Source organism: Meriones unguiculatus, chromosome X, assembly GCF_030254825.1.
Source record: "Meriones unguiculatus strain TT.TT164.6M chromosome X, Bangor_MerUng_6.1, whole genome shotgun sequence".
NCBI lineage: Eukaryota > Metazoa > Chordata > Mammalia > Rodentia > Muridae > Meriones > Meriones unguiculatus.
In genome coordinates this window covers 57,855,765-57,881,093 of record NC_083369.1, presented here as the reverse complement: position 1 = coordinate 57,881,093, position 25,329 = coordinate 57,855,765, and the positions used below count along the sequence as shown (strand labels likewise).

Below are 25,329 nucleotides of genomic sequence, written 5' to 3'. Positions count from 1 at the left end.
AATAAATGGAGTTGGAAAGTATCATATTAAGCAATATGACTCAAACTAAGAAAAATAAATCATGTTCCCTCTCATATGCAGACCAGTCTATAATAAACTCCTGTATATATGTAAACAAGTACAAGTGTGGTTATAGCACAATATTTAGGAAAGAGGCCAAAAACTGGGCAATATTAAGTGACAAAGAATGACAGAATGTGGACAAAATGAAACGATGTAAAGCCATTTTTTTCTAGCTTCACTCCATCATAGTAAATTGTAATCATATAATTGTAATTGATGGTGAAAGTATGGAAAACTAAGTGAAGCTGTATGGCTTCAGAATAGGCATTCTAAACACATAGAAGTTGACTGAGGTGTTGAAATTTGCCAGTCATAGGAATTAGTTATTGCAAATGTACCTGTTTTCTTTTCATTTTCTGAGAACTGGAAATGCAAGGTGCATGTGACAATGCTTACACTGATTTCACTTTTGAAAAAGTTTGCATGTAGGAGCACATGATCATCTAAGCTCACCTACAGGGACAGACCCCTTTGGGTCAAGAATTGTATATTTGACTGCAGCATGGTGGTGCCACTCCTTTAATACCAGCACTCGGGGCGTCTGAGGCAAGCAGATTGCTCTGAGTTCGAGGCCAGCCTGGTCTACAAGGTGAGTCCAGGACAGCCAAAGCTACACAGAGAAACCTTGTCTCAAAGAAAAAAGAAAGTGTGTATTTATTTCAAATAATAAATATGCTTTCGTAGCTTTTGAAATTTGTATCCAGGATAAAATGTATTTGTAAAATATAAAACAGGAAATGTTTGCCCAAACTGACAAAAGATTATGTACCTTCCATATTTTCATAACAGAATGTATTCAGTTTCCTGGAGAAAAATGAAAAATGAGGGAAATGGAAAAATAAAACGGACTCTGTGTTTGTGAACCAGTATATTTCTAATTATGCCAAACCAGGTGGGTATTTTTTGTTGTTGTTTTGTTTTGTTTTGTTTTGTTTTGTTCTTACAGGGTCTTACTCTGTAGTCCAGATTGTCCTGGAACTCAATATGTAGCCCCTACTACCTTAAACTTTCACATCATTGTGGCCTCAGCCTCATACATATGGCTATGACATGCTTTTAGCCACTTTACCCAGACTCCAGAAACCCAAAATTAGCCTTCAGTGGCAACTCAATCTGCAGTTCAGACAAGAACTAACTTCCAATCTCACATTTAGAGATGTCATAAAATGTGCTTGTTTATAGCCATGGAAAACAGCAGAGACAGAAGTGTAAAACCTCCCCAACCCAGGGGGTTTGGTCCCTTTAAATGTAGTCTGTAACTTAAGTTCCTCTCTTCCCCTGCTGTGGCCCCTTGCTCAGATACAGATGCAGTCCTCACTGTGACCAGGAGATGGCACCCAAGCGGTACCAGGTTTTCGTTTTAACTGAAAGAGTGTGCATTTTGCTGAGAAACAAATGCTGTGTTGGGGCTTATTGTGCTGATTGTCTTTTTTTTTTTTTTTTAATTTACATTTTTATTACAGATTATTCAAGTTTTATCCCACCTTTATTCCCAGCCCTCTTTCCCTCCCCATTCCACCTTCCCTCCCTCATCTCTTCCCATTCCCCTCCCCGACTCTACTGATAGGGAAAGTCCTCCTCCCCTTCCATCTGACCCCAGCTTATCAGGTCTCATCAGGACTACGCTGATAGTCTTTTTGAAATGTGATCATGTGTATTTTTAAAACTCTTCCATTTACTAAAGACCTCAAATGTACCTGGCATTCTCTGATTCGTCTTTTCAGTGTTCTGTGTAAATTAAGATGCACACACTCTGAAGAGTAGAGTGTTCGTTTTCCATCACCACGCCCTTGGACAGGACTTTCTAGACCCTGTCCTATGACATCGCCTCTTCAGGATGCTATGCAACAGCTATCCAGGCCCCACTCTGGAGCTCTGTTCTGTCACTCAGGTTCAATGGGCTGTGGGATGCCTGCTTGTGACTAGCTGCTTCGAAGTCTCATAAGGGCTACCTGGTGTTCCCTGGTGTGTTTTGACAATACTCTTCCACTCCTGTATTTTTTTTTTTTTTTAGACAAAACTAGAATCATTTTGTATAAGTTTGTTTTAAAGGTGGAGATTTACTCTCCCGCTCATTCTGTAAGCTTCTTTGTAAGACCTTTGGTCAGAGGTGAGGAACTCGCGCAACCTTGTGATAAATTCCTGACCTGCAGCTTGAAAGCCACTGAGCAGGAAGGTAGAAAAGAATAACTGTTATGAACCAATCTTCAGAGTTTTGAGGAAGCCTAAGTAGAAGAGGGGACAGTTCTGCTATACAGGGATACTATGGACCACCAGGCCTATCACCATGAAGGCAAAGTTTTATGTGAAAAGAAGTATTTTTAAGATTTGAAGTTTTTGGATAAATACTGCTGATTTTCCTACCTCCACCCTGATTTCCTTCTCTCCTCAATTCCACATCCCTTCGGCTCCTTCCCCCATCTCTCCCCTTTCTCTCTTTTCACTCCCCTCCTCCTGTCCCTTCCCTCTTCCTTCTCCTTTCCACTTTTCTCCTCTCCACTCCGCTCTCCTGGCAGTCTTCCTGTGCAGCATACATAAGCCTGGAATTCATTATGTAGCACAGGCTGCATGGAGTACCTCTCTCTCAATGCTTCCTAAATACTGGCACTTACATGTATACAATATATACTGTCTAGAGCAATATATTTCTATGACATTTTAAACTTATTTTCAAAACAATCTCACTTTTGTGTTAGCTGAGTGTTTCACTGTACGGATGTCCCAAAATTTATTCATTAGTATACTAGTGATAAAAATTCAGTTCCTTTACTGGTTTTGAATAACGAAATCTGTATATGTAGTACCATGCTGTTGTCTCATACATATATTCAAACATGTACATTTCTGTTAGTGCAAAACACCCTTACCCATTTTTACAACACTTGTTTCATCCTACATTTGAAATGATTGATAATCTGTTAGTGAAATATTCTTGTACCCTTACTTTCATGATAACTTGTTTTCGCCGTCTCCGAAAGTTCCTACCTTTAGACGTGACACAGCAAATTTTAACACCACCATTGTATTCTGATTTTCCCTGCCACGGGCCTTACATGAGTGGCATTTTCATGGTATGTACATGGCCAAATGGCACCGTTTAGGACCAAGTTCATGTGACCGTATGCGAAATGAGAGGTGTATGCCCTAACTGAGCCCTGCAATCTGGCTTAAAGAATTCTAATGTTCTTTCTAAATGCTAATCTTCTAAATTCCAATCTTCTGCCCCTGTCTGGTGTAGGTGTATCTGTGAATGAGAGAACATGTGGTGGTTTGGTGGGGGAGGGGGCAGTGAGAGCCGCATTTCCCTCTGCTCCTTCTCTCCTTTCAGGTTTTTTGTGTTCTGTTGAATTCACTTCCCAGTGTGCGGCTAGAAAAGGAGGAAGAGAATGCTGACAATTGCTGTCCTTATGACCACAGCTTTACTAGTACCCTTCACATTGCCCTGAAAGTGAATTTGTGCAAGCAAAACTGGTGGCGCAAGGTGTGCACCTCTTTACCCTAGGGCAGGCACTGTAGTATTGATGCTTAAAAAGGTAGTGCCATTTGGACTCCTTGAAGACAAAGAGGGGTGGTTCTACATTCTGTTCAAGACCCACTTTCTGCCACTGCTGCATTTGGACGCGGTGAAGTGTAAACTGGCCTTTATTCATCTACAAACAAGGTACCTAAACTTAGCACCTGTGGTAGGGAGTGAAACCATGACCATTCTGTAAAAGTACACAGATATACAGTCAATGGGAGTTTGGTTTACCTACCATTTCTGACATATTGATTGCCAAACATTCATTTTTATATAAAATGTTCGTCAACAATATTATATGAGAATTACTTGATATGGTGGGATTCCAGACCGTATTATGTTTTAACACCTTTCCTGTAATGTAAATTTCAGACAATAAAATCTAATAAAATAAATAAATAAATAATAAAAATCATTTTAAAGATACAATGGGATGACTTGTAGTACTATAGAGAGCAGTGCAATTCAGTTTTAAATGTTTCTATCATTCTTCAATGTCCCATCCTGCCTCTGTTCAGTTAAATCCCAATTCCTTCTCTCAACTCAGGAATCCCAAATATTTTTACTGTCTTTAGAGTTGCCATTTCAGCCTTTGCATATGAGTAGAATCACATAACATTTAGTCTTCCTTTGTAGTTTATTTTTTTGAGATAAGTCTCAATTAACCCATGCTAATGTTGAATAATCTAGTTGTAGATGACTCTGAATATCTGATCCTCCTGCCTTCCCCTAGTGAGTACTGGGATTGCAGGTAAATACCACTACACCCAGATTATTAAGTGTTCAAAATCAAACCCAGGGCTTGGGCAAACAGTCTATCAAGTGAGATACTTCCTAGCTCACAGCACTTAATCTTTTGCATCTGGTTTCCTTCACTTCAACTGCTCATTCCTGTTTAAGCATATCAATACTTAATTCATGAACTGTGAAATGTATACTACTATGTCTTTTTAGCCATGCATCCAATGGTAAACACATGGGCTGTTTCCAGCATTCTGAATGATGGTGTTACAGATATCTGTGTACAGATTTTATGTGGATTCATCTTTTTGTTTACTTTGGGTATTGTCCCAGTTGGTTTTTATTGTCAACTTAAGTAACCTGGGAAGAGAAAGCCCCGAATGAAGAATTTCCCAGATCAGTTTTGGCCTGTGGCCATGTCTTTGAGAGGTTGTTTTGACTGATGATTAATATGGCTAAGCCCACTATGGGTGGCACCGTTGCTAGGCAGGTGGACATGGATTGTTAGGAAAGCTAGCACATGAGCCAGGTAGCAAGTGAGTAAGCAGTTGTCCTTCTTGATTTCTGTTCCAGATCCCCACTTTGACTTCCTTCCCTGACTTCTCTTGCTGATGGATCACTACCTTTCCAGGAACCATAAGCCGAAATAAAGCCTTCCTTCTCCCAAGTTTTGTTGGCCAAAATGTTTTATCACAGCAACAGAAATCAAGGTAGGACAGAGTACATAGTATAATTGCTGGGATATGTGAAAACTCCCTGTTTACCTGTTGGAAGAAATGCAAGACTATGGTCATGACTACCAATAGTGCTTCTCCTCCTCCTTCACCTCCTCTTCCCTCTTCACCTCCTCCTCCTCCTTCACCTTCTTTTCCTCCTCCTGTCCTTTATTTTTCTCTTCCTTCTTGAGTCATCATCATACTGTGCAAACCATGCTGGCATAAAATTCACTATGTAGCCCACCAGAATGGCCCCAAACTCATGACAATTGCCAACCTTCTGCCTTGGCATCCCAGAGTGCTAGGATTACAGGTGTGTATTCCAATGCCTAGTATCCCTGAGTAGCATGAGCTTTGTCTGTTGTTTTCCTCCTTATTAGACCTGGGTCATAGACTTTGAGAAGCAATATCTGAAGTCTGATATATTATTTTCATTACCCCAAATTGGGGAGTACATGACATCACTAATAGCATTAACTTCATGATATGATTAAGGTAGTGTATTAGGTACTTTTCTGTTGCTGTGGCTCTCAGCCTCCTACTCATGACAATATTCCTCCCTGCTACCATGCTTCCCTGCCATGGTGGTGATAGACTATTATCCATAGTCTGTAAACTGTAAGAGAATATAAATCTTTCCTTATAAGTTGTCTTGATCATGGCATTTTTTAACAGCAATAAAAGAATCACTAACATACCAGTCTAACACTGTAAAATGAAACCTCAACCCTAGACAACTTAGTCCCTCTTAAACATTCAGACACCTCTACCAAACAATTTTTTACAAAAAAACAGCCAACAAAATTTGTTAGATGTGTAAGTTCAAGCATAAAAATCTTAAGCAACATGAAAACCCAAGACACCATGTCTCCTCCACAAGTTACCAATTTCAGAGTAACAACATATTATGATAGGAGCTTAGATGAAATGCAAGACAAATATCTTCCAAGAATGAACATAAATATCTAAACAGTTCAGAGAGAATCTGAAGAAATTCCTGAATGAATTCCAAGAGAACACAAATGGCTGAAAGAAGCAATTAAGCCAACTCAAATTAAGAACACAAAGTTCAAGAAGAAAATAGAAGTACTTAAAAGGAAAACTGAAATGATACTGGAAATTAAAAAGTTCAGTAAGTCAAATAAAAAGCTCAGAAAAAGCTTCTTTGATAGAATGGATTATGTAGAAGAGATAACATCATCAGGACTGAAGCTATACTTCAGACAGAGGACTAATAATCTAGAATTTATAAAGAACTGCACAAATTAAATATCAAGAGGATAAAACTACCAATAGCAAATGGGCAAATGAACTGAATAAACAATTTTCAAGAAAAATAAAAGAACACAAGTGGCCAATGACTATTTTTAATACGTTTCATATCGTAAATCAGGGAAATGCAAATTAAAACTTCTTTAACATACCACAAATCCCAGTCAGAAAGGCTTTCAACAAATCTGACAACAAATGTTGGGACAGATGTGAGAGAAATTAACCTTTCTTCACTGTTGGTGGGGTGCAAATTAATACAATGGACTTTATTTTGGAGATTTCTTTAAAAGTAAATCTACCATATGGCCTAATTACTTTACTCTTGGGCATATGCCCAAAGGACTCCATATCCTACCATAGAGATATTTTCACCCCAATATTCATTGCTCTTTTATTCACTATAACAATCAATTAGAATTAACCTAGTTGGAGCTGGAGAAATGGCTCAGAGGTTAAGAGCACTGGCTGTTCTTCCAAAGCTCAAGAGTTCAATTCCCAGCAACCACTGGTTGCTCATAACCATCTCTAATGAGATCTGGTGCCTCTTATGGCCTTCTGGCTCACACACAGGCAGAATACTGTATAAAAAAATGAATAAATAAATCTTTTAAAAATAAGTCAAATAAAAAGCTAAGACAAAGGCTTCACTGATAGAAGGAACTGATATGAAGGACAGAGCATTACATTAAAGCCAAGTTAGGGGAATTGGATCATTCAGTCAAGAAAAAAAAATCATGTTTTAGGAAGCATTTCAACAGAACATGTGAGGTCATTGGAAAATGGTGAAAAGACAAAATCTATGAGATATGGCCAAGGGACATATTATTATAAATTATGGCCATAAACAAATAATTCATGCTTAAGGCATTGGACATTTTCTCAAAGTAACCATAGAAGAAAATCTCCCAAGTTTAGAGAAGAAATGCCTACCCAGGCATAGGAAGGATGAAAATACTAAGTATACAGGACCAGAAAGAGAAATTCCCCTTATCATATTATAGTCAAAACACTAAGTATACAGAACAAAGAAAGGGAATTAAAATTTCCAATAGAGAAGGAATAAGTTACAGATAAGGGCAGGTCCATCATAGTAACAACTAAATGGATGGAACTGGAAAATATCATATTGAAAAAGAGACATAGAGGTTTTCTCTAATAAAACTGCTAATATTCATATATGTTCATTTGTGGGAAAGCGAATGTGCATAACAAAATGCTCATGAAAAGAAAGAAAAGGAGGCCTTAAGGGGGTAATAGAGCAAGTGTGAAGTGAAAATGAATGAGGGAACAGAGAGAGGAGGAGTTAAACAAGAGGAGAGTGAGATTAGGGAAAAGAGTTGTGGGGGATGATCAAACAAAACTAAGGATTTACAAAAAAGCCGAAAAGAAGCCTGGTAATGAGTAAGATAATTAAGTTAAAAAACAAACAAACAAAGCATTCAGGGCCAGTAGCTTCTGCCAACCCTGACTACATGAGTTCAGTCCCTGAGACTCACATGGTGGAAGGAGAGATCCAATTCCTGCAAGTTGTGCTTTTACCTCTGCATGCACAACATGGCATATTTCTTTTACAAAATATCTAAACAGAAGTACTCTACATGGATGGATAAAGCTCTTTCCAGAAACCATACAGTATTAAATGAACATCCCAGTACCACAAGGAATGGGCTAGCTTTCTCCACATGGTTGGTCAGGGAGGTGCTCTGAAGCCCTCAAAACAATATAAGCATTTACACAAAGGTTAGCACCCCAACAGAACTAGATGATGAGACCATATAGTTTGAGACACCAAGTGGTTTTGTTGGTCTGCTCCACAGGTTGTGTTCCACACTTGGTGCTGCAAATTTGGTCAAACATCCTAGATCATAGGTGATAGTTCAGAAACCACCATTATTGCTTTGTTTGTTTGTTTGTTTGTTCTGGTTTTTTGAGACAGGGTTTCTCTGTGTAGCCTTGGCTCTCCTGGACACGCTTTGTAGAGCAGGCTGGCCTGGAACTCACAGAGATCTGCTGCTCTCTGCCTCGTGGAGTGCTGGGATTACAGGCGTGAGCCACAGCACCTGTCCCATTATTGCTTTTTAATTTTGCTAAATAGACTGCATGTGCTGGTTGAATTGTAATTGTAATAATGTGTATACTCATAGGTCAGTTCTACTACCAGCTTTGGTCGGAGAAGTTCCTTTTTGCAGTGCTAAGGGGAGAGATCCATAAGTCAAAGTGCTGAGACTGTCGGATGTTCCGCTATAAACATGAGTTTTATATCACTATTTTCAAGACTCATGGACTATTATAGGAAGAACCTGATTGGAACGAATGTAAGAGTCAGGAGAAATGAGAATGCTGGTTTCCAAATGGCTTTGGTCGTTCTTTCCCTTAAGTTCTACCATCTTTATAACATGTAGCTTTTTCTTTGGTTAGTTCAATTCCTTACAAACGGCTTTCCTCAACAATCATTTCATTGTTCTGGCAGCTCTAACACTCTGGAGTCTCCACTGCAACTTTATCATAAGAGCTTCATATAGTGGCCTCTCAGGACCTTTCAGAAACTTACAACCCTGGCAAACCTTGACTCTTCTCAGAGGCACTCTGAAATCATCATTCAAGAAGACCTCCACCACCACAGTCTTGAACTTGAACCATAGGTACCTGTTTTTGTTTTGGTTTTGTGCTGGCCTTGGAGAAATACAACCCTATGTAAACCTTATGCAGTTGCTTTCAAGCAGGGAAATCCCTTAGCATCATCCTAAATTACGCTTTTTTATTTATTTATTTATTTATTTATTTATTTATTTTTTGCTGCAAATGAATTTACATGTTCACAAGATGGCACCTAGGATGGTTGGAGTCTTTCCATTAGGACAGCAAAATTCCTTGGGGAGTAGATAAAGGGGTTTATTCAGATTACAATTCATGTTTCTGATAGAAGCCGCAAAATAGCTACACTTTAAAAATAAAATTTTAAGTGTGAGTTGTAAGATACAGCATGCCATATATTGTATATATCCAGGATAGGCCTATCCATAAATTTAAAAAGTATATTAGTGTTTGCCAAAGACTGTGTATTTAATCAGGAGTCACTTCTAAAAGCTATAGACTTTGAGGAAGAATGATAGAAATGCTATTTAATTATGTAGCAGTTATTTTACAGTTTTGTATATATGCTACAAATACCACTGAATGTGTCCCCTTAGAAATAATAAAGTTTTATATGAGACTACTTTCAATAAAAAAATAAGGGAAAAAACAAATTTATATTGATAGTTAGAGTATGAACAAAATCTTTTATGTTGGGATTTTAAGTCATAACTTCTGAAAATGGTTTACAACATGTAATAAATCAAGAGCAATGTGTCTTTCACCAAAATTATGAGCCAGGCATGATGGCTCAAAATCCCAGCACTTGGGAGGCCGAGGCAGTAGGAGCAGGAGTTCAAGATCAGTCTTCAGTACAAAGCAAGTTTTGGTCAGCCTGGACTACACAAAACCAGCCCTACCCACACCCCCACAACAGAAATTTAAAAAGAACGTTTAGTGTTTGAGGAAATAACCTGCTTTACCAGGTGTTGAGGAGGCATGTATCAGCTAATTATTCCTCTCTATTTTACCTAAATATTGTTTGTTTGTTTGTTTGGTTGGTTGGTTGGTTGGTTGGTTGGTTTGGTTTTTTGAGACAGGGTTGCTCTGTGTAGCCTTGGATGTCTTGGACTCACTTTGTAGATTAGGTTGGCCGTGAACTCACAGGGATCCCACTGCATCTGCTTCACTGAGTGCTGAGAATACAGGTATGTGCCACTGTGCCCAGCCCTAAATATGTTTTAAGCACCGATTTCAGTACTCTTCCAGACTAGGAGTGAAATTATGTTCCTCACTTGGGGAGAAGGAGTCTGATAATTCTCAATCACCATTAAATCCTCAAACCAATTCCCATTACTTAAATTCAGTGTGGATGGACATGAACACACACATACTCCTCTCTCTCTCTCTCTCTCTCTCTCTCTCTCTCTCTCTCTCAAGAATAACCATCTTAAATTTTCCATTTGACTATTACAAATAAAGCTGTTACTAACATATTTGAGCAAGTGCCCTTGTTGTATAGTAGAGCCTCTTTTGGGTATAAACCCAAGAATGATAGAGCTGGGTCTTGAGGTAGTGCTATTCTCAATTTTCTGAGAAAGCACCAGATTGATTTCCAAATTGGTTTTACAAGTTTGTACTCCCACCAGCAGTGAAGGAGTGTATGTACCCTTTCTCCATACTCTCACCAGCATGTACTGTCAACCGAAGAATGGATAAAGGAATTGTGGCACATTTACAAAATGGAACGCTACTCAGCTTTTAAAAACAAGGAAAATATGAAATTTTCAGGCAAATTGATGGAACTAGAAAACATCATCATCAATGAGGTAACCCAGAAGCCAAAAGACCCGCACAGTAAATACTCACCTAGAAGTGGATATTAGCCATATAATACAGGATAACCATACTAAAATCCACAGACTTAAAGAAGATAAACAAGGAAGACCCTTAATTCTCATTCAGAAGAGCAAATAGAATAGACACTAGAAGCAGCTGAAAAGAGGGAAGAATGGTAGCCTACCATAAATGTCTTCTGAAAGACTACACCCAGCAAGGGATCAGTTTCAGCATCTGCTGAGTGAGAGGGATAGAAGGACCCAAAGGGGACAGGAGCTACACAAGAACAACAGAACCAACAAATCTGTGCCCAGGAGGGTCTGCAGAGACTGATGCACCAACCAAAGACCATGCATGGAGAAGACCCAGACCCCTGCTCAGATGTAGCTCAGTCTCCTTGTGGGTACCCTAGTAAAGGGAGCAGGGGCTATCTCTGACATGGACTCTGTTGCTTACTCTTTCATCACTTCCTCCTGGTGGGTCAGTCTTGTGAGGCCACAGAAAAAGAGGATCCAGGCAGTCCTAATGAGTTTTAATAGGCTAGGGTCAGATCGGGGAGAAGTGTTCTCCTTTCTTTGAACTAGGGAAAGAGGATGGGGAAAAGAGGATGGAAGGGTGGGACAGGAGGGGAGGCAAGGGAGTAGGCTACAATCAGGATGTAAAGAAATAAATTTAAAAAAATTTTTTGGCTTTTGGCTTTTTTCTAATTACACTTTATTTACTTTGTATCCCCCCTCTAATTCCATCCCACCTACCCTCCCAATCCCTCCTTTCTTCTCCCTTCTGCACACATGACCCTCCCCAAGTCCACTGGTAGGGGAGAGTTTCTTTTTCTTCCTTCTGACTCTAGTCTGTTAGGTCTCATAAGGAGTGGCTGCACTGTCTTCCTCTGTGGCCTAGTAAGGCTGCTCCCCCCTCAGGGTGAGGAGATCAAAGAGCAGGCCAATCAGTTCATGTCAGAAGCAGTCTCTGTTCCCATTACTATGGAACCCACTTGGATACTGAACTGCCATGGGCTACATCTGTGCAGGGGTTCTAGGTTATCTCCATGCATGGTACTTGGTTGGAGTATGAATCTCAGGAAAGACCCCTGTGCTCAATTTTTTTGGTTCTGTTGCTGTCCTTGTGCACCTCCTCTCCTCTCCCTATCTTACTATTTCCCACTTCTTTCTTAGATTCCCTTCATTCTGCCCAAAGTTTGGCAATAAGTCTCAACATCTGCTTTGATAGTCTGCATGGCAGAGCCTTTCAGAGGCCCTCTGTGGGAGTCTCCTAACTTGTTTCCTGTCTTCTTCTTCTTCTTCTGATGTCCATCCTCTTTGCCTTTCGGGATGGGGATTGAGCATTTTAGCCAGAGTCCTCCCTCTAGATTAGTTTCTTTAGGTGTACAAATTTTAGTAGGTTTATCCTATATAGTATGTCTATATGAGTGAGTATATACCATGTGTGTCTTTTTGCTTCTGGGATAGCTCACTCAGGATGATCTTTTCCAGTTCCCAACATTTACCTGCAAAGGACACCGTCATCAAAAGAAAACGAATGCCTACAGAGTGGGAAAGAATTTTCACCAACCCTCTATCTGACAGAGTGCTAATATCCAGTATATATAAAGATCTAAAGAAGTTGAAAAGCAACAAATCAAGTAATCCAATTAAAAAATGGGGAACAGAGTTAAACAGAATTCTTGATAGAAGAATATCTAATGGCAGAGAAACACTTAAAGAAATGCTCAACCTCATTAGTCATCAGGGAAATGCAAATCAAAAGGACCCTGAGATTTCACCTGACACCCATCAGAATGGCTAAGATCAAAAACTCAAGTGACAACACATGCTGGAGAGGATGTGGAGAAAGGGGAACCCTCCTCCACTGCTGGTGGGAATGTAAACTTGTACAACCACGTTGGAAATAAATCTGGTGCTTTCTCAGACAACTAGGAATACCGCTTCCTCAAGATCCAGCTATACCACTCCTAGGCATATATCCAAAAGAGGCTCAAGTACACAACAAGGGCATTTGCTCAACCATGTTTGTAGCAGCTTTATTTGTAATAGCCAGGAGCTGGAAACAACCCAGATGCCCCTCGACTGAAGAATGGATACAGAAATTGTAGTACATCTACACAATGGAATATTACTCAGCAATGAAAAACAAGGGAATCATGAAATTTGCAGGTAAATGGTGGGAACTAAAAAATAAATTTAAATTAAAAAAAATGTGTTTGGTATCAGGGCCCAAGTGACATTAGAGCAGTACTCTTCTGGGGAAATCTAAAACTGTAAAATAATAAATGAGAAGAACTTATCCTCACGTCCTTAGAAATGGAGTCAGACTCTGGCCCAAGGGTAGTCCAGAAAAATTAGTCAAGCTTTGAAACTTAGCACATCCGTTCAGCAGAAGAAAATGGTACTGTAGAAGGGATGGTAGTACCTAGTTCACATAAAAAATACCATGGAAGAGGGAAGCTTAAGAATAGATTAGAGGACCCTGTCAGCCAACTAAGCTTCCTGAATAAAGTTCATATATCCTATGGACACTTACAGACCTTTTACAGAGGAGTTAAAAAATAAAAAATAATAAAAAAACGCTTAATAATTTCAGCATAAGCCTTGTGATGGTGACACACGCCCTTAAAACCCACACATGGGAGGCAGAGGAGGCAGATCTCTGAGTTTGAGGCCAGCCTTATTTACAGAGTGAGTTCCAGGACAGCCAATTATACACAGAGGAACCCTGTCAGGAGCCACTACTCTCCACCCCAAGAAAAATCAACATGACAGCATAACATTAAGGCAGGCAAAAGAGTCTTCTGATCACACAGCACTGTGTCATATACCATAAGCCAAACCCATGAAGCCTAACCTAGCCATTGGGTTTTAGTTGTGAAAAACTACAATGTTGCTCCATCTCTGACTATTGTCAGCCAAATGGGAATCATCTTCTTCAGAGATTAGCCTCTGTTCCACCTATATGATATCTGATTTGAAGCAGACTGGCACTAGGGTACAAAGTCAGTGCCTTTCTATCAAGGAGTGAGTGTTGACCTTCAGAGTCTCCAAGTGGCATTAACTAAAGTTAATTTCCAGTTAAGATTCATTCTTCCGGGCCCATCCTTTCTCCTTCCCCCATATTAACATGAAAACGTCATCTGTTGAATGATTATTAATATTTAATATTGATTTATATTTTAGTAAAGTAATGGCTACTCCCTAAGCCAGCTATATATCCAAATAGCCACACGGAGAGACAGGGATATATTTAATTAGCCTGGAGCACAATGCTGCTCAATAATTACTCCATCCTAAACCTGAGAGCTAATATAGCTCCTCCCATTCAGATTTCCCACATTATACTTGATTTTTAATCATATCATAGGTTCGGTACATTTCTCCTGATATCTCCAGTCCTCTCCTCACAGATCCAGACTTCACTCCTTTCTTTTTCTTCTCCTTCACTAGACCAGGATGTCCCACCCTATTCTCTGTATTGATGAGCATTGGTTAGGGGCTTTTATTGGCAATACAGAGAAAAAATGGTGGCATGTTTACACAAACTTGAGACAGGAGATGCCTAGAATAAGCATCACAATGCAGTGTCCAGATTGAAACCAGATAGTGGGGAACAGATATCAGCATTTGGATGAGCAAGGATATACTGCACATAGTCCACATGAGCATTATGCCAACAGTCATCTAAATAAACTCCTTTAACAAGGGTCCCTTTGTACAGAGCCAAACCTAAAATAGGAAGTGCCACTACAATTTTCCTAGGAAACTCACAAGAAGAGAGAAAGAGAAAGCAAGTAATAATTGATGTTTAGTTTATCAAACAACAAATGAAGAGTCAAAGATTTTCCTGGGAAAGACCCTGAGGAGAAAGAAAACCGAAAATCAAACTTTTCTACAATTAGTTCTCATCTGATAGAAAAATAAAATAAAAACAAATGTTAATGCTGATAATAGCAAGATGCAGGGTGTGGAGAAATAGCCTATAAATGACTGTTTCATCCACAATTAAATTGATGAGAAAACTGAAAAGTATGAATGTATAGATTAAAAAAAATCTAGTACATAGAGCAAACGATCAAATTCATTGGTCTTACTTAGCTTCTAAATCAATGCCTTAAAAGCATGTAAAACAACTAGGAATTTAAACATAATTTGGACATAAAATCTTAAAGAACTGTGAAATGTGTGTGTGTTTAAATGAAGTGTGAATATATGTGGAGAGTCTTACCTTAGAATTATACACTTGACTTTGAGGTAAGTCTAACTAATTTCATGAAATAGGTAAAAACAAAGGAAAAGATGTCCATAGCATAGCTGTGGAAGCTAGGGGATAAGTCTTTGTGACTACACCATTCTTCCCTATTTTTAATATGTTGAAAATTTGCCATAGTAGAAAATCAAAAGAAAATAATGTAAAGGTAAACTTTATTTCAGAAAAGGGACAAGACACACCAGGTATTAAGAAAAATTAGGGAAAATTCACTCTTATTTCATTTTTATTATTCTCACTATATTTCTACTTAGTAGCAGGAAGAACTACAATTTGGAAGTGGAGTAGGTAGAGCAGATATTGTATGTGTTTAAATTTTTGACATCTTGCTCATTATAAACACTTTTGTACCAATTGTATTTTTCTTTTTATAGTTTATTTATTTATTTTTTATTATTACAATTTATTCAATTTCTATCCCAGCTGTAGCCTCCTCCATCGTCTGTCCCTTCCCGATCCCACCCTCCCTCCATCTTCTGCTTCCATGCTCCTTCCTCAGTCCACTGATAGGGAGGTCCTCTTCCCCTTCCATCTGATCCTAGCCTATCAGGTCTCATCAGGAGACCTGTCTTCTTCTGTGGCCTGGTAACGCTGCACCCCACTTGGGGGGGTTGGGGGCAAGAGTCAAAGAGCCAGCCACTGAGTTCATGTCAGAGACAGCCTCTGCTCCCCTTATTAGGGAACCAACTTGGAGACTGAGCTGCCATGGGCTACATCTGATCAAGGGGTCTAGGTATTCTGCATGCATAGTCCTTGGTTAGATTATCGGTCTTTGCAAAGACCCCTGTGACAAGATTCTTTGGTTCTGTTGCTCTCCTTATGGAGCTCCTGTCCCTTTCAGGTCTTTCTATCAGCCTCTTCTTTCATAAGATTCCCTGAACTCCACCCAAAGTTTGTTTATGAGTCTCAGCATCTGCTTCGATAACATGATCAGTAGAATCTTTCAGAGGCTCTCTCTTGTAGGCTCCTGTCCTGTTCCCTGTTTTCTCCCACTTCCAATGTCTATCACATTTGCTTTCTGAGTAAAACTGAGACACTTTCCTAGGGTCCTCTTTCTTGTTTAGCTTCCTTAGAGGTATACATTTTAGTATGTTTATCCTGTATTATATGAAGAATATCCACTTATAGGTGAGTATATAGCATGTGTGTCTTTCTGTTTCTGGCATACCTCACTCAGGATGCTCTTTTCTAGTTCCCACCTTTTGCCTGCAAATTTCATGATTTCTTTGTTTTTAATTGCTGAGTAGTATTCCATTGTGTAAATGTACCACAATTTCTGTGTCCATTCATCCATCGAGGGGCATCTGGGCTGTTTCCAGGTTCTGGCTATTAGGAATAGAGCTGCTACAGACATGGTTGAGCAAATGTCCTTGTTATATACTTGAGCATATTACAGATATATGCTTAGGAGTGGTATAGCTGGATCTTGAGCCAGCACTACTCCTAATTTGCTAAGAAAGTGCCACATTGATTTCCAAAGTGGTTGCAACAGGTTACAGTCCCACCAGCAATGGAGAAGGGTTCCCCCTTCTCCACATCCTCTCCAGCATGTGTTGTCACTTCAGTTTTTTATCTTAACCATTCTGATATGTGTAAGGTCAAATCTCAGGGTCATTTTGATTTGCATTTCCCTGATAACTAAGGATGTTGAGCATTTTTTAAAGGTTTCTCTGGCATTCGATATTCCTCTATTGAAAAGTTTCTTTTTAGCTTTGCACTCCATTTTTAATTGGATTACTTGATTTGTTAGTGTTTAATTTTATTATTATTATTATTTGATTAATTACACTTTATTCACTTTGTATCCCCCCATAAGTCCTTCCCTCCTCCCCTCCCATTGCCACCCTTCCCTCCCCCTTCGTCATGCATGCCCCTCCCCAAGTCCACTGATAAGGGAGGTCTTCCTCTCCTTCCTTCTGATCTTAGCCTATCAGATCACATCAAGAGTGGCTGCATTGTCATCTTCTGTGGCCTGGTAAGGCTACTCCCCCCTCAGGGGGAGGTGATCAAAGAGCAGGCCAATCAGATTATGTCAGAAGCAGTCCCTCTTCCCCTTACTATGTAACCCACTTGGGCACTGAACTGCGATGGGCTACATCTGTGCAGGGGTTCTAGGTTATATCCATGCCTGGTACTCGGCTGGAGTATGAGTCTCTGGGAAGACCTCTGTGTTCAAATTTCTGGTTCTGTTGCTCTCCTTGTGGGGTTCCTGTCCTCTCCAGATCTTACTATTTCCCACTTCTTACATAAGATTCCATGCACTCTGCCCAACAGTTGGCCATAAGTCTCAGCGTCTGCTTTGATATTCTGCAGGGCAGAGCCTTTCAGAGGCCATCTGTGGGAGTCTCCTAACTTGTTTCCTGTCTTTTTCTTCTTCTTCTGATGTCCATCCTCTTTGCCTTTCAGGATAGGGATTGATCATTTTAGTCAGGGTCCTCTCTCTCGATTAGTTTCTTTAGATGTACAGATTTTAGTAGGTTTATCCTATGTTATATGTCTATATGAGTGAGTATATACTGTGTGTGTCTTTCTGCTTCTGGGAGAGCTCGCTCAGGATGATCCTTTCAGGTTCCACCATTTACCTGTAAATTTCATGATTTCCTTATTTTTCATTGCAGAGTAATACTCCATTGTAAGGACATTTGCTCAACCATGTTTGTAGCAGCTTTATTTGTAATAGCCAGAAGCTGGAAGCAGCCCAGATGCCCCTCAACTGAAGAATGGATGCAGAAATTATGGTACATCTACACAATGGAGTATTACCGTGCAATGAAAAATAAGGTGTTTAACTTTTTGAATTTTTTATATATTCTGGATATCAGCCCTCTGTCAGATACAGTTGTTGAAGATCCATTCCCAATCTGTAGGCTACCGTTTTGTTCTGATGACAGTGTGCTTTACTATTCAGAAGATTATCAGTTTCATGAGGTCCCAGTTATTGATTGTTGATCTTAGAACCTGTGCTGTTGGTGTTCTGTTCAGGAAGTTGTCTCCTGTGCCAATGAGGTCCAGATTCTTCCCAACTTTTTCTTCTAACAGATTTAGTGTGTCTAGTTTTATGTTGAGGTCTTTGATCCACTTGGATGTTAGTTTTGTGCAGGGTGATAAATATGGATCTATTTGCATTTTTCTACATGTGGACATCCAGTTAGACCAGCACCACTTGTTGAAGATGCTATCTTTTTTCCATTGTATGCTTTTGGCTTCTTTGTCAAAAATCAAATATCCACAGGTGTGTGGGTTTCTTTCTGGGTCTTCTATTTGATTCTGTTGATCCATCATTCTATTTCTATGCAAGTCCCATGCAGTTTTTATACTACTGCTCTGTAGTACAGCTTGAGATCAGGGATGGAAATACCTCCAGAAATCTCTTGTTGTACAAGATTGTTTTAGCAATTCTGGGTATTTAGTTTTTCCATATGAAATTGAGAATTGTTCTTTCAAGGTCTGTAAAGAATTGTGTTGGTTTTTTGATGGGAATTGCATTGAATCTGTAGATTGGTTTTGGCAGGATGGACATTTTCACTATGTTAATCCTACCGATCGTTTAGCATGGGAGATCTTCCAATCTTCTCATATCTTCTTCTAGTTCTTTCTTTAGTGACTTGAAATTTTTTTCAAACAGGTCTTTCACTTCTTTGGTTAGAGGCACACCAAGGTACTTTATGTTATTCGTGGCTATTGTAAGAGTGTTATTTCCCTAATTTCTTTCTTGGGCAATTTGCCTTTCGTATACAGGAGGGCTACTGAATTTTTCAAGTTATTATATCCAGCCACTTTGCTAAAGGTGTTTTTCAGCTGAAGGAGTTCTCTGGTAGAATTTTTGGGCTCACCTGTGTATACTATCATATAATCTACAAATAAGTATACTTTGTCTTCTTCCTTTCTGATTTGTATTCCCTTGATAAGCTTTAGTTGTCTTATTGTTCTATCTAGGACTTCAAGTACTATGTGGAAGAGAAATGGAGAGAGTGGGCAGCCTTGCCTTGTTGCTTGACCAGTAGGAATGCTTTAAGTTTCTCCATTGAGTTTGATGTTGGCTGTAGGCCTGCTGTATAGGGTCAAGTTTTCAAGCATATACAGACTCCATTTTTAAAACGTTTGCATTCACAGGTATTGCTGTATATTGTCCTTACTATGTTTACTTATGTGCCTTTTACCCCTGATCTCACCACGTCTTTAAACATGAATGGGTGTTGGATTTTGTCAAATGCTTTTTTAGCATCTAAGGAGATGATCTTGTGGTTTTTCTCCTTCAGTTTCTATGTAGGGTGGATTATGTTGATGGATTTCTCTGTATTGAACCACTCCTGCACGCCTGGGATGAAGCCTTCTTGGTCATGGTGGGTGATATCTTTTATGTGTTCTTGTATTTGCTTTGCCAGTATTTTATTGAGTATTTTTGCATTAATGTTCATAAGAGAGATAGGTCTGAAGTTGTCTTGTTTTATTAGGTCTTTGTGTGTTTTAAGTATCAAGATGACTGTGGTCTCACAGAATAAGTTTGGTAATTTTACTTCTGTTTCTATTTTGAGGAATGGTTTAAAAGCACTATAGTTAGTGTTTCCCAAAGTTCTGGTAGAATTTTGTGCTGAAATCATCTGGCCCCGGACTCTTTTTGGGAGGGGAGTCTTTTGATGACTGCTTCTATTTCCTTGCAGGATATAGGACTATTTAATCTATTTACCTGATCTTGATTTAATTTTGGTAAGTGGAATCTATCAAGAAAATTATCCATTTCATTTAGATTTGCAAACTTTGTGGCATATAAGCTTTTGTAGTAAAACTTAATGATTGTTTGGACTTCCTCAGTGTCTGTTATGTCCCCCTTTTCATTTCTAATTTTGCTGATTTGGATAATTTCTCTCTCTCTTTTAATTAATTTGCCCAAGGGTTTGTCTGTCTTGTTGATTTTTCTCAAAGAACCAGCTCTTAGTCTCCTTGATTCTTTGAATTGTTTTCTTTGTTTCTAATTTGTTGAGTTCAGATCCGATTTTGACTGTTTCCAATTGTCTGCTCCTCCTGGGTGTGACTGCTTCTCTTTTCTAGGGCTTTTAGTTGAGGTGCTAAGTTGTTTGTATGAGATGTCTGAAACTTCTTTCTGGAGGCACATAGTGCTATGAATTTTCCTATTAGCACTGCTTTCATTGTGTCGCATAAGTTTGGATATGTTGTGCCTTTATTTTCATTGAAATTTAGGAAGTCTCTAATTTCTTTTGAATTTTTTCTTTTTAATTTCTACCCAGCTGTCATTGAGTATGGAGTTGTTTAGTTTTCTTGTGTGTGTAGGCTTTAGTTTGATTATTTCCAACTGTCTATTTCTTTTTGGTGTATCTGCTTCTTCTTTTTCTAGGGTTTTTAAGTGGGCCATTAAGTTGCTTGAATGAGCTGTCTCGAATTTCTTCTTGAAGGCACTTAGTGCTATGAACTTTCCTCTTAGCACTGCTTTCATTGTGTCCCACAAGTTTGAGTATGTTGTGTCTTCATTTTCATGGAGTTCTAGGAAGACTTTAATTTCTTTCTTTATTTCTTCCCTGACCCAGCTGTCATTTAGTAGCAAGTTGTTCAGTTTCCATGTGTGTAGGCTTTTTCTTATTTCTGTTGTTGTTGAGGTCCAGCTTTATTCCATGGTGATCAGACAGGATACAAGGGATTATTACAATCTTCTTGTATCTGTTGAGGCTCGCTTTGTGACCAACTATATGGTCTATTTTGGAAAAGGTTCCATGAGATGCTGCGAAGGAGGTAATCATGAGCTCCTTAAAAGAATTTATACTCTTTTGAGTTTGTATGAAAAGTTCTGTAGACATGTATTAGGTCCATTTGGTTTCCCTCTCTAAGTGTCATTGTTTCCCTATTTAGCTTCTGTCTAGATGACCTTTCCCTTGGTGAGAGTGGAGTGTTGAGGTCTCCCACTATTAAGGTATTAGGATGGATGTGTGATTTAAGCTTTAATAATGTTTCATTTACAAATTCAGGTGCTCTTGTATTGGGGGCATAGATGTTCATGATTGTGATGTCCTCCTGGTGGATTTTTCCTTTGATGAGAATGATATGTCCCTCCTCATCTTTTTTGATTAATTTTAATTAATTAAGTCTAGTTTATTATATATTAGGATGGCTACTCCCGCTTGTTTTCTGGTCCCATTTGCTTGAAAAACCATTTTCCAGCCCTTTACTCTGAGGTAGTATTTTTCTTGTTTCAGAGGTTTGTTGCTCAGATTCAGCAGAATGTTCTTTCCTCTTTCTGCTAGTCTGTGTCTTTTTATTGGAGAGTTGAGTCCATTGATGTTGATAGATAATAGTGATCTACTCTGTTAGTCTGTGTCTTTTTATTGGAGAGTTGAGTCCATTGATGTTGATAGATAATAGTGATCAATGAATGCTAGTTCCTTTTGTTATGTAGTTGGTGGTGATATTGTGTTTCTGTGCTTGTTTTCTTTATTTTTTGTTTTGTTTTTGTTGTTGTGAAGTTACCTATATCCTGTGTTTTCTTGTGTGTAGTTGATTTTTTTAGATTGGAGTTTTCCTTGTAGAATCTTCTGTAGTTCTAAGTTGCTGTGTAGATAGTGTTTAAGTTTAGTTTTGTCATGGAATATTGTGTTTTCTCCATCTATGTTGATTGAAATCTTTGCTGGGTATAGTAGTCTGGGTTGGCATCTATGGTCTCTTAGAGTCTGCAGGACATCTGCCCAGGCCCTTCTGGCTTTCATAGTTTCTGTTGAGAAGTTGAGAAGTCTGGTGTTATTCTGATAGGTCTAATTTTATATGTTACTTGATCTTTTTCCCTTGATGCTTTTAATATTTTTTTCTTTGTTTTGTAGATTTGGTGTTTTGACTATTATGTGACATGAGGAGTTTCTTTTCTGGTCTAGTCTATTTGGTACTCTACAGGCCTCTTATATGTTTATGGACATCTCTTTCTTTACTTTTGGAAAATTTTCTTCTATGATTTTCTTGAAAACATTTTCTGGACCCTGGAGCCTGGAATCTTCGTTTTCATCTATTCTTATTATTCTTAGTTTTCGTCTTTTCATGGCATACTTGATTGCTTGGATCTATTGTGTTTGGAACTTTTCCAATTTCATTTTTTCCTTGAGAGATGTATCAATTTCTGCAATTGTATCTTCAGCACCTGAGATTCTGTCTCCCATCACTTGTTGGCGATGCTTACCTTTGTGGTTCCTGATCTTTTCTCTAAGTTCTCCAGCTGCAGGAGCTTCCAAATTGTGATTTCTGTATTGATGCCCATGTTCCTGTGCAATATCATCTTTCATTACTTTCTACCTTATTCATTGACTTAGGGTGTTTGGGTCAAAGTCAGAGACTTACATGTAGTGTATGCAGCTTTCTCCCAGCTGAAGTTGGAATTACAGGCTTCCCACAAGACATGTTCTGTGTTTACACAAGTTCTGGGGTTCCTTACTCCAATCCTCATGCTTCTACAATATGGGATTTAATTACTGATCTATCTCACCAGCCCTTTTAATTGAATTCTGAGACATGAATCCAGGTTTTGGAGCAGAGAGGGCACACAGGAGGGGCATGCTGAAGACTGAGGAGAGGAAAATCAATCCTCCAGAGAACAGGGAATGGCAAGCAGCCCAAAGAGGACACACTGCCCTTCTCTGTCAGGCCAGGAAACGCCCAGGGCTTAGAGTGACAGGCCCCAAGCTGGAGATGTTAAGGGGACCTGGAGGTGAAGAAAGGGTCTGGACTTTGCACAGCAAGACACTGAGGGCAGGAGAGGGAAATAGGGGCTGGGGCGGAGCTTTGGATTGTGACGCGAGTCCCACGTGACCAGCCCATGTAGGCTCACACCCCTCTCTGGGGTCTCTGGAGATGCCCTTGCTCGCTCACACCCTCCAGGCCACCATCCCTGGCAGAAGCACCTGTTCCTGGTAGCGCAGCTCCTGGTGCTGCAGAGCACGCAGACTGGGCTGCGCGGAAAGCAGGAGGCGGAGCGACGGACCTGGTGAGGGAGCCAGAGACCCGGACCCAAGGAACCCTTTGCAGCACTGTTGCCAGATGGGGGCTGGCCCAGGCAGAGACCCTCGGGGACTAGGAGCATGTGCCCCGCAACAGCTTCCCATAGACCCTAACTTCAATGCACCTGGGATGCCCAGGGGTGATCGGTGGGGAAGTGGGGAGGGGGAGAGGCCAGCGTGGGGCAGAGCGAGGTGGTGGGTTCGAGTCCCCAGGAAGAGCCTGTCCAGGGTCGGGGTGCCCAGGGCAGCTGCACGGGTCCTCCTACCCACATTTCTGCGTTGTCCACAGGTCTGAGGAGCTTCGCTTCGCATGGTACCAGGTGGTGAGCATCACTATGAGGAGGAGAAGACAAGGATAGGCCCAGGTGGGTGCAGGGTCAGTGCTGGGAAAGGGAATGTGTGAAAAGCTGAGCCTGACATCCCAGAGCCCAACTTGCCTTTTTACTCTTATCCTCTTCTCCTATTCCTGGCTTCCAATTTTTTGTACCTGTAGGACCCTTGGAGGTAGGGTCAAACGGGAAATGATAGGTGTTGGTGTGCGAGGGTTACTGCCAGGCTTGTGCCTGTGCTCTGTGTGTTAATTAGTCCATGAAGAAAGCAATCCTATCTATCTCTCGTTTCCCAGGAGTAATGGCGTTCCAAGAGCAACAAGTCATGAAGGCTCTCACTTTGGAGAATAACAGAAAAGAAAACGAAGGAGGGAAGTTCTCCAAGCAAAGTGAAGAAGAATCCCACCACTTGGAAGAGGTTAAAAGCAAGAAGCCTGGGGGAGATGTCGGAAAGGGTCAAGTCAGGCGAACTGTGCCTAATTTTCAATGCGCCATACCTAATAGACATGGCGATTATAATGAAAGGAAAGGGGATGTTGGGAAATTCGTAGGGCAGGTGATGGAAACCAAGAGAAAGAGTAGGGCACAAGAGAGAAGGCCTCACATGTGTTTCCGTACCCTGGAACCTGACAATCATTACGAATTTTGCCTCATACCTTAAAATAAAAGGTTTTCTCTCAGTTTGTATCCACTGAGGAATTTTCTTCTGCAAACTTTTGGTATTTCCACTTAACAGTTTCTACATATTTCCACTTAACAATTTCTATGTAACATTGTTTAAGTGTTGCATTTAATTCTAAACATTCCTATCAGCATGATAATTTAACCCACGTTAGAAAAAAATCTTTTTCATAATTTGAAATGAATAAACCAATTTAAAAAGCATCTTCTTCATCAGTCATCTTCTTCTATCCCAATTCTTATATTTCCTTTATAGAAGCTTTCCTCTCCCAGCTTCTTGGACTGAAAATCTTTTGTCACTGGCAATTGTTTTTTTTTTTTTTTTTTTTTTTTCATTTTTCATATCCCAGTTAATCAGTAAGGAACAGTCAAATTTTGATCAATGTGTGTCTATAGTGGTTTTTTGTTTTTTTTTTTTTGTTTGTTTGTTTGTTTGTTTTAGTTTTTTGATACTGTTTTATTTTCTTGGCTCTCCTGGACTTGCTTTGTAGACCAGGCTGGCCTCAAACTGACAGATATCTGCCTGCCCCAGCCTCCTGTGTGCTGTCCCACTACCCCGCATGTCTACTGTTTTTCAAAGAGCATGAGCCTGTTCCCTGTCTTCTACCGCTTCAGGTGTCTATCCTGTTTTCCCTTCAGAATGAGAATTAAGCATCTTCCCTAGGGTCCTCCTTTTTGTTGAGCATCTTTAGGGCTGTAGAGAGGGAAATGGGAGGAAAAGGAAAGGATCCAGAGGAGATGAGGGAGGGGTCTACAACTGGAAAACAAGGTGAATAAATTGCAAATAATAATAAAAATAAAAGAATATGAGCCTAGTGTCTTTATGAAAACAAAGGTATTTTCAATATAAGACCTTTGGCCCCTGTCTACAGCTATAATGTAGACTTCCAAAACCTCATTCCAGAGCATGTGTGTGTGTGTAAGTAAATATGTATACATCATAGATTAAGCACAGACAAAAGCACGATGGCCTTACATTCTAGTAATAGTAGGAGTTATGACAAACTGGAGGGTAGTCACTGCAAGCTGAGGGAAACCTCTGTCTTGAGTGACCTATAGTTCTACATATCCAAGATGTCATTTTTTGTTTGTTTGTTTGTTTGAGACAAGTTTTCTCTGTGTAGCCTTGGCTGTCCTGGACTAACTTTGTAGATCAACTGGCCTTGAATTCACAGTGGTCCACCTTCCTCTGCCTCCCAGAGTGCTGGGGTTACAGAAGTGCACCACCACACCTGGCTAAGATCTCATTTTTTATCCTCACTACAGCCTATACAGTCTCATCTCTTTATATGTGAGAGTCACGGAGTTGAGAGAGGCAGTCTCAGGAC

General features: G+C 39.8%; 1 protein-coding gene across 4 annotated transcripts in view; it reads left to right on the top strand.

Annotated features, from left to right (window-relative positions):
* The window catches only part of Bex4 (brain expressed X-linked 4), a 33,860-nt gene extending 9,860 nt beyond the window's left edge, over positions 1-24,000 (top strand). The window contains exons 3-10 of one of the 4 annotated variants that reach the window (XM_060374557.1): positions 853-955; positions 4,898-5,034; positions 8,783-8,954; positions 19,263-19,346; positions 19,665-19,710; positions 22,808-22,978; positions 23,281-23,356; positions 23,617-24,000. In XM_060374557.1, the coding sequence (XP_060230540.1) occupies positions 23,302-23,356; positions 23,617-23,981 (420 nt within the window). In that variant the 5' untranslated portion in view covers positions 853-955; positions 4,898-5,034; positions 8,783-8,954; ... (2 more) ...; positions 22,808-22,978; positions 23,281-23,301 and the 3' untranslated portion in view covers positions 23,982-24,000. Of the gene's footprint in view, positions 1-852; positions 956-4,897; positions 5,035-8,782; positions 8,955-12,218; positions 12,900-19,262; positions 19,347-19,664; positions 19,711-20,567; positions 22,979-23,280; positions 23,357-23,616 lie in introns of those variants that run through there. The other 3 variants (XM_060374559.1, XM_060374558.1, XM_060374560.1) reach the window with 3 other exon arrangements.
* The last annotated feature ends 1,329 nt before the right edge of the window (positions 24,001-25,329 follow it).